This window comes from Gossypium raimondii, chromosome 10 (assembly GCF_025698545.1).
Source record: "Gossypium raimondii isolate GPD5lz chromosome 10, ASM2569854v1, whole genome shotgun sequence".
Lineage (NCBI taxonomy): Eukaryota > Viridiplantae > Streptophyta > Magnoliopsida > Malvales > Malvaceae > Gossypium > Gossypium raimondii.
In genome coordinates, this window is record NC_068574.1 from 52,801,250 (window position 1) to 52,810,413 (window position 9,164).

The 9,164-nt window shown below is 36.8% G+C and overlaps 2 protein-coding genes across 2 annotated transcripts; both read left to right on the forward strand.

The window, feature by feature from the left end:
* Positions 1-538: 538 nt before the first annotated feature.
* On the forward strand, positions 539-2,526 carry LOC105778083 (caffeic acid 3-O-methyltransferase). The gene is made up of 4 exons (XM_012601671.2): positions 539-998; positions 1,529-1,839; positions 1,917-1,981; positions 2,052-2,526. The coding sequence occupies exons 1-4, from the start codon at positions 571-573 to the stop codon at positions 2,346-2,348; spliced, it is 1,101 nt and encodes a 366-aa protein (XP_012457125.1). The 5' UTR covers positions 539-570; the 3' UTR covers positions 2,349-2,526.
* A 5,137-nt stretch (positions 2,527-7,663) lies between these two features.
* Positions 7,664-8,386, forward strand: LOC128034001 (secreted RxLR effector protein 161-like). Its single transcript, XM_052622514.1, has one exon. The coding sequence runs from the start codon at positions 7,664-7,666 to the stop codon at positions 8,384-8,386; it is 723 nt and encodes a 240-aa protein (XP_052478474.1).
* The last annotated feature ends 778 nt before the right edge of the window (positions 8,387-9,164 follow it).

Genomic DNA, 9,164 nt, shown 5'->3' on the forward strand with positions numbered 1-9,164 from the left:
TCAATTATATGGCATATTAAATAATTGTGACTGGATAAAAATTAGAAACCGAGAAAAATAATGATGATTTAATCAATTAAATCGAATTTATAATTTTTTTAATCATAATTCAATCAATAATTTAATCTATTGAAATAGTGAGTTCAAAAGTTTGACCGCTAATCCAGTTTTTCTCTTATAAGATTTTGTCTTGTAATCTGGTAGGGCATGGAAGTATAAGTAATACAAAGGATTGTTTTGTTCGTCTGGCACTGCTTCGTCTTAATCAGAATGGTGTATGAAGATGTCAAATGTACCAATTTGGATATAGAATGGCGCAACATTATTCCAGGGCACACAATCGTTGACCGGAAGCTTCATCATGCTACGGATGACATCATGATACTGAGGAAATACACCCTGTCCTTTTTTGAGTCAATTAATTGTCTTCAAGCGTGGTGCTGGAATCTCGGACTTTGTCTTTCACTAACTTTGTCCTTTTAGTTGGCCTTTATATTTGATCACATCAACAGACTATAATATAAATGAGGGTAAAAGAGCTTCTTCCAGTATCAACCAAAAGAAGAAGAAATGAATTCACTCGTGAATCAGCTGAGTTCCTCGTACGCCATGTCCGAAGAAGAAGAAGCATTCGGTTATGCTTGGTATTTACGAAGCTCCCACATGTTTTCTTATGTTTTGGATGCCGCAGTTCAGCTCGGTGTCTTCGATATATTAACGAAGGCAGGTCCTGATGTGAAGCTTTCTTCGAACCAGATCGCGTCGGAGATTCGTGCGAAGAATCCCGACGCGCCTTCCCTTCTCGATCGCATGCTTCGGCTCCTCGCTTGCCATGGTTTAGTTACTTGCGTTTCGCGAAAGCTCGATGCCGGTGCGGGTAATGGAGAAGATGGTGAAAGAGTGTATGGGGTTACTTTGGCTGGTAAAGCTTTTGTTAATGACGAACATAATGGATCTTTGGCTGCTTTTACTAGCAACAAGGTTGACATTGAAGTCTGGTACGTTGAGTTCTAATACTCTCTTTCATAATTATTTGATTTTAATTTGGTTTGAATTCCAATATCTAAAATATTTTAGATATAATTATAATATACAAATTTAACTATAACCAAATTCAATTTATATTTTCTTAAATTGATTTAAAAATTTAAATGTTTGATAAAATAAAGTATAATTATATTAATAAGTTAAATAATTTGTTTAATGCTTTTTAATTGTATGTTAAGTTGTAGTTGAAAAACAATTATGATAACAATACATGTAAGAATTATTTATATAATTGAACACTTATTACATTTGTAAGACTTACCTAAAGAGTAATTCGTTATAAATTAACAATACAAATTATAATTTAAGTTGGCAAAATTTAGTTCTATGATTTGAGTCAAAATATGGACAAAATGTACAATCCTCTAGTTGCAAACAAGTTGGATTATTAAAAATATTGATTGCAAAAAGAATTATTAAAGTATGTAAAATTGCTTTTTAACTTCCATATGTATACTTGAATCCTTTATTATATATATAGGCTACGGTTCAAAGATCTGGTCCTTGAAGGTGGGAATCTCTTTGAGAAAGTGCATGGTATGCCAGCATATCAATATAAGAGCTTAAATCCAGAAAATGCGAAGAGACATGACACCGCAATGACAAATCTTTCGAAGATAATAATGAAGAAAATACTTGAGAGATACAATGGATTCCAAGGGGTAACTACTTTGGTAGACGTTGGGGGTGGATATGGGGTTACTCTCAACATGGTCATCTCCAAATACCCTTCCATTAAAGGCATTAACTATGAATTGCCTCATGTTGTACAACAGGCCCCATCTTTCCCTGGTAATTATATAACCCTACTTTAAACTCATGTGAATTGAATTAAGTTGGCTCTCAAGTTGATCTTTGATATCATGCAGACATTGAGCATGTAGGAGGAGATATGTTCTCAACTGTTCCCAAAGCAGATACCATAATGATGAAGGTAGATATGCATAGATGGATTCAAAACTTTACGATTGTATTACTGTTAATTTCTTTGTGTTTTATGATAGGAAGTGCTTCACAACTGGGATGATGAGCATTGCTTAAAACTCCTAAAAAACTGCTACGAAGCATTGGAAGAGAAAGGGAAGGTGATAGTAATAAGTTACATGATGTTTGAGGAAGCAGAGGGAAGCAATGCAGCTAAGTTTCTTTATCAAATGGATCTCTATATGGCTACGAAATTTGTTGCAAAGCAAAGGACTGAAAAGCAGTTCAAGTCCATGGCCATGGATGCTGGATTTTCAAGCTTTCAACTCAAGTGCCTTGTTTTCAATGTGGTGGCTGTTATGGAACTCCATAAATGATGAATTTAATTATTACAATATTATTATTGTTATTAGGTTTGGAATTTGGATTAACTTTCATGGTGATACGATGTGTCTGGTTAGGTTAAATAATCAAGGGTTTTTAGTGTTTGTTTTCGGCCTAATGACTTATTTGCCTTTCAAATTTATGAAAAAGTAATTTTGGTCCTTCATTTAATATTCTTTTGTCTTTTTTAACTCTTAAACTTGCGTTTTTTTGTTATCACCTAAAAATAATGAAGAAGTTATTTTTTTTTACTTTGCTAACGTTGCATACACGTGAATTGCTAAATGGGTGACTCGCCAACATTTAATTAATTTTTTTAAATTTTAAAAAAATTCAAAAAATAATAAAAACTATTTTCTAAAATTAAATATCATTAAAATTATTTAAAAATATAAAAATTACAAATATGAATTTTTAATTTTTTTTAAAATTTTAAAAAATAATTAATGCTAACAATAAAAACACAAAGACAAAGGGCTGATCTTTGAATAGGAAAAAAATGGATTTGCCAGATCCCAAATGAATTGGCTTATTCGAAAAAAGCCTTGTTTTTTGGAAGATCTATATCGTGCCTAGTATTACATGGTTCCATTCTGCAAGAACGCCGAATCATTCTCTTGAAGACATGTCAATCCACTTGTATATCCATCTATTTTGAAGTGAATGACTAATTTTTTTTTTTTAAGTTGAAGAGCTAAAAACATCATTACACTTTTATTTTTCGTAATGTTATGAACTGAATGATTGGACTTTGATGATCATTATCCTTTTTATTTTGTTTTTAGTTGGTTTGATTTGATAAATTTATGTTTTATGGTTTCAATTTTTTTATAAAATCAAGGAATAAAAAAGTCGAATTAGGTTGGACTTTGAGTTAAATTGATTCATTCAATTATTAAGAAAAATTAAAGATAAAAAGGTAAACATTCATAAATAAAAACACGAAAAGTAGAAAAAAATTAGAAAAATTCATACTTACAAGAAATCATGAACAAAAAATTAATAAAAATCACTGTTTTCATTATTAAATCAGGGTAAGTAAAAATAGAATAAAAATTGAATTGTAGAATCACCCAAGAATTGAATTGAAAATGCCCAAAATCTTAATAAAATGGCCAAAATTTTGGATAAAGAAACCCAAACTTTGTTTTACAAGTCATTATTTTTTTGGATAAAGTCTAAGTTCTCAAGTTCAACAAGCAATTTTCAATTCAACTTATATTAAGGTGTAAATGAAATATTAGCGTTTGTAAATTATTTAAATTTAATTATAATAAATATTTTTATAAGTATCCTTTAAGTCGAATTTAAGCTTTATAATATTTGGCTAAAACAAAATACAACCCAATAGAAAAGAGTTATGTCTCCGATGACGGTTTTTGTGCTGAATATCCCGTTGTCAATGCATTGGAAGGGATTATGGGTGATGTTTAGGTTTCATGGGGAAGTTTTAGTTGCTTTTATACCAGCGAAAAGGAGTAAGGAAGGGAAAAGATTTGGATTTGTGAGATTCAGCAATATGGCGGATGCAAGAAGGGTGATAAGTAGGTTAAATGGTTTTGTGATTATTGGAAATTGACTACGGGTGTGTTAGAACTATAATCAGTTAGTTAGTTAGTTAATGAATAAACTACTGCTTCTGTTGTTAAAGTTAGTTAGAGCAGTTTAACATTCATCTTCTATAAATAAACATCAATACTGTACTGAGGTTTCAAGATAGTTTTAATAAAGATTAGTATATTTCATATCTTAACATGGTATCAGAGGTTTATTGCTTCTTGTAGTTTTGTGAGTTTGATGGACTTGCCTTCCAGTCTGTCTGCTGTGCAATCCGCTGCTCATACAATGGCGACGAATCTTGCTGATGGGATTGTTGATAGTCGTTTTTTTTTCAACCAAGAAGATTAGCGTATTGCTTGATGATAATAACTATTTGTTATGGCGTCAGCAGATTCTTTTGGCACTCAAAACCTACAGACTTCAGCATTTTCTTGAATTGAGCACGATTGCTCCGCCTCAACAGGTTATGGATCCAACTGGGGTTCTTTAGGAGAATCCGGAGTTTGCTAGGTTTGAGCAACAAGACTGTGCTCTAGCCTCCTGGCTGTTATCTTCTGTGAGTCCGGGTGTTTTGCCACATCTTATTGGTATGGATTCCAGTGCTCAAATCTGGAATGCCATTGTTACTCTATATGGCAGCAAGACTACATCTAGATTGATGTCTTACAGGAGAGCTTTACATGCACAACGGAAAGGAGATTTCTCTATGAAAGATTTTTTTATGAAAATCATTGCCATTCTTAATGGCTTGTCACCTGAATATGAATCAGTTATCACGATTATCACCCCCAGTCAGGTTTCATATATGGTTCAAGGAACCATTCTTCTTGATGCTGAAACACGACAGCAGGTTGTGGTATGCGAGGCTCCTAGTTCAGCAAATTTGGTATATAGTCAAGTACCAAATACTGTGAATGAGAATGTATCCACACCAGACTATCGTCCCTCTTCTAATAACCGAGGACGTGAGCGTGGCCGTTCGTATGGATCAAGAGTGTAGTGTCAGTTGTGTGGGAAGTCTGGTCATCTTGTTGACCGGTGTTACCATCGCTCTGATGCGTCATATAAAAGTATAGGTTACAGACCTCCTCCGATCCCTCAAGCAAATCTGGGTATGTTTGGAGCAGGATATTCGACTCCATCTTGGATGGCTCCTGCACCTGTAGTGACTCAGAATGCTTCCTCAGGTTGGTATTGTCCACCTACTCAAATTCCTAACTGGACTAATCTGTTTCTTCATACCTCTCCACAGCATGGTAACATGTCCCAGGTGTCCGCATCTTTTCCACCTCTACAGTCTCAGGCGTTTATTACAACTCTGGCAACGGTGGTGGATAATGCCTGGTATCTTGACTCCGGAGCCACTCATCATCTGACAAATTCGGGGGCGTTAATCAGTGAAACTCTACTGTAAAATGGTCCAGGTAAAGTTTATGTGGGTAATGGCTCAGCTCTTCGTGTTATGTCCATGGGCCAGTCGTCCTTAATTACTCGGTCGCGACCTTTGCTTATGAAGTCGTTGCTGCATGTTCCTGGCATAACTAAAAACCTACTTTCTGTTTCAAAATTTACCAAGGATAATAACGTGATTTTTGAGTTTTATCCTACACAGTGCCAAGTTCGTGATCTACAAACGAGAAAGGTTCTTCTTGCTGGCTCTGTAAGCGACGGATTATACAAACTGCATTCCAATGCTCCTGGATCAACAATGTCCTTAGCTCAATGTTTAACTGCCAGTACTATGATTCCGTTTGATGTTTAGCATTATAGATTAGGGCATCCTTGTCATGCCACACTTAAGAAAGCATTGACTCAATGTAATATTTCGGTTCTTGAAAATAAACATTCTACTTGTTGTACTGCCTGTCATTTAGGAAAAGAACGCAAGCAACCTTTTTCTCATTCTGACTCTGAATATACTGCCCCACTACAACTCGTAGCTGCCGATGTTTGGGGACCTGCTCTAGTCACATCCAATGGATTTCGCTACTACGTTGCATTTACAGATGCCTATTCGAGATATACATGGGTATATTTCCTACAAAGAAAGTCAGAGGTCCTTAGTGTGTTTCCTATTTTTCATAGACAGGCTGAACGACTTCTAGGGTGCAAGTTGAAAACTTTGCAAACCGATGGTGGTGGAGAATTTCAAGCTTTGAATGGTTATCTATTACAACATGGCATTATTCAATGTGTCACATGTCCATATACGTTGCAGCAAAATGGTTTGGTAGAGCGCAAACACAGGCAAATTGTCGAAGCTGGTCTTTCTATGATGGCCCATGCAAGTCTACCCATCACCTACTGGAATGATGCATTCTGTAGTGCTGTTTTCTTGGTGAACAGGTTGCCCACTTCTCCATTAGGAGTATCACCTTATGAAAAGTTGTTTCATTAGCGTCCCACCTACTCCTTTCTACGGGTATTTGGATGTTTGTGTTTCCCTAATCTACGACCATTTAATACCTCCAAGTTGCAGTATAGGTCCAGTCTCTGTGTGTTCCTAGGGTATTCCCCTAGTCATAAAGGTTATCGTTGTCAGGCAACTGATGGTCAGGTTTATATCTCGCACCATGTTACTTTTCATAAAGGAGTGTTTCCATTCAAACAGAGTCACTCTCAGTCGACAGCTCCTCAACCTATTATTTCCTCTTCTAGCTCCAAGTTGCTGGTTCTCCGTTTTGGACCAACTGTTTCAGTTCCATCCGTGTCTCATAATACTTCAGCTCGACAGCTCAGTCCAATGATCTCCTTCAATAATACTTCACTTTTTGGCAGTACCAACCCTGACCAAGGTTCTCGGTTAAGCACCAGTTTGCATCAGTCTTCTTCAACTGGTTCTTCTGTTCCTACTGAGTCTCGTCTGTTGCCTGTCAATTCACATGCCATGACTACCAGAAGCAAAGCGGGTATCTTTAAACCAAAAGTATATTTTAGTAGTGTTAGTCATGAGGTCACTGAGACTCCTACTAATATTCATGATGCCATGCAACATGGCTGCTGACAAACAGCTGTTCAGGAGGAGTTGCAGGCTCTTCTTCGCAACAAGACGTGGGACCTCTGTCCTCTACCTGAAAATCGAAAGATCATCGGATGCAAATGGCTCTTTAAAGTCAAAAAGCGAGCCGATGGCACTGTGGAGAGGCATAAGGCACGTTTAGTGGCCAAAGGGTTTTCTCAGCATCCTGGTTTTGATTTTCGAGACATATTTAGCCCCGTTGTTCAGGCAGCAACAATCAGAACTATTCTATCTGTTGCAGTTATGCATGGCTGGTCTCTGAGGCAAGTTGACGTGAATAACGCCTTTCTTAATGGCGATCTGACAGAGGAAATATATATGTCGCAACATCCTGGTTTTGAAGTTAAAGGAGCTAATGGGCAAACACTTGTATGTAGATTGACCAAAGCTCTCTATGGGCTGAAACAAGCCCCTCGTGCGTGGTTTCAGACGCTCAAGCAACATCTTGTTTGTCATCTTGGTTTTCGTGCTTCAAAAGCAGACCCATCCCTATTCATCCGCTCTTCTGTTGGACATCTGCTATTGCTTATGGCATATGTTGATGATATTGTAATTACAGGAAGTTCTGTTGAAGAGATAGATACAGTCGTTCGTTTACTACACGACAGATTTGCGCTCAAAGATATGGGGTAACTTAACTACTTCTTGGGGATAGAAGTACATCACATACCTCAGAGACTGTTTCTCAGTCAAAGAAAGTATGTTTTAGAGATTCTTCAAAGAACTGGAATGACTGGAGCTGCACCCACTCCAACGCCTATGGTGAGTAACCCAAAACTTGTTGCATCTGATGGTCATTCATTGTTTGCTGATGGTCAGCTATATCGAAGTACAGCTGGCATGCTTCAATACCTCTGTGTAACATGTCTTGACTTGGCTTTTTGCGTTAACAAACTAAGTCAATATATGAATTCTCCTAGTAATGATCATTGGAAAGCAGTAAAACGTGTTCTGAGGTACCTTATCGGGACTATGGATCATGGTTTATTTTTTTCAAGAGGACAGTGTAAGTTGGTGGGTTACTCGGATGCTGATTGGGCTGCCTCAGTTGAAGATAGGCGGTCTACCAAGGGGTATGTGATTTATCTTGGCTCCAATCCAGTTGCATGGTGTTCCAAGAAGCAATCAGTTGTATCCAGGTCGTCTTCTAAGGCTGAGTATTGTAGTTTAGCTAATTATGTTGCTGAATTATTATGGATTAAGCAGTTGCTAGATGAAGTCGCGGTATCTCTATGTCAAACACTAGTTATCTGGTGTGACAACACTTCTACTGTGTCTATGGACGCCAATCCAACACATCATGCTCGCATGAAGCACGTTGAGATTGACCATCATTTCATACGAGAAAAAGTAACTGCAGGTGCTCTACAGGTGAATTTTGCTCCCTCTGCAAGACATATAGCTGATGTTCTCATAAAACCCATACCTCCAAAACAGTTTGCTGGTTTTTGACAGGATTTACAAGTTCAGCTGCGTGATCAAAGTAAAAAAAATTCAAACGGAACCAGAAGAGTGTTAGAACTATAATCAGTTAGTTAGTTAGTTAATGAATAAACTACTGCTTCTTTTGTTAAAGTTAGTTAGAGTAGTTTAACATTCATCTTCTATAAATAAACATCAATACTGTACTGAGGTTTCAAGATAGTTTTAATAAAGATTAGTATATTTCATATCTTAACAGGGTGGACTTAGCAAAGTTCAAAGGAAGAAGTCAAATATGGAAGAAGAAAAGACGAGGAGAAGACAATGTGGTTATGGGGAGCAATGGAAAAATGGAAAAAAAGGAATATGAAAAATTAAAAGTTGATGATAGAGTGGAAAGAGGCGAATGTTCTTTGAAGAGTCAGTTTGGAATGACGAATACAGAGAATGACGACGTTAGAACATAGAAAAATTTTATTGCGGTTCAGGGACACGTTGAAGAGGAAAAGTTATGGAAATTACAAAGATGTGTGGTGGGTGAGACAGCTACCTGCTGCAATATTAAGAACCTATAAGAAAGAATCACAAAGGTAGGATTAGGGCAGATTAGAATCAGAAGAATCCAAGGTAGATTCTTCTTGGTCGACCTACCAGACGAGGAGCTGTTTGGGATTGTGAAGTAGAACGATTGGGGTCATTTGCGAGAGTTCGTTGTTTCAATCAAACCTTGGTTGGAATTTACAATGGTGGAAGAGAGGGTAGCATGGATAGATGTGGCTGGAGTTCCGTTAAATTGCTGGAATTACGA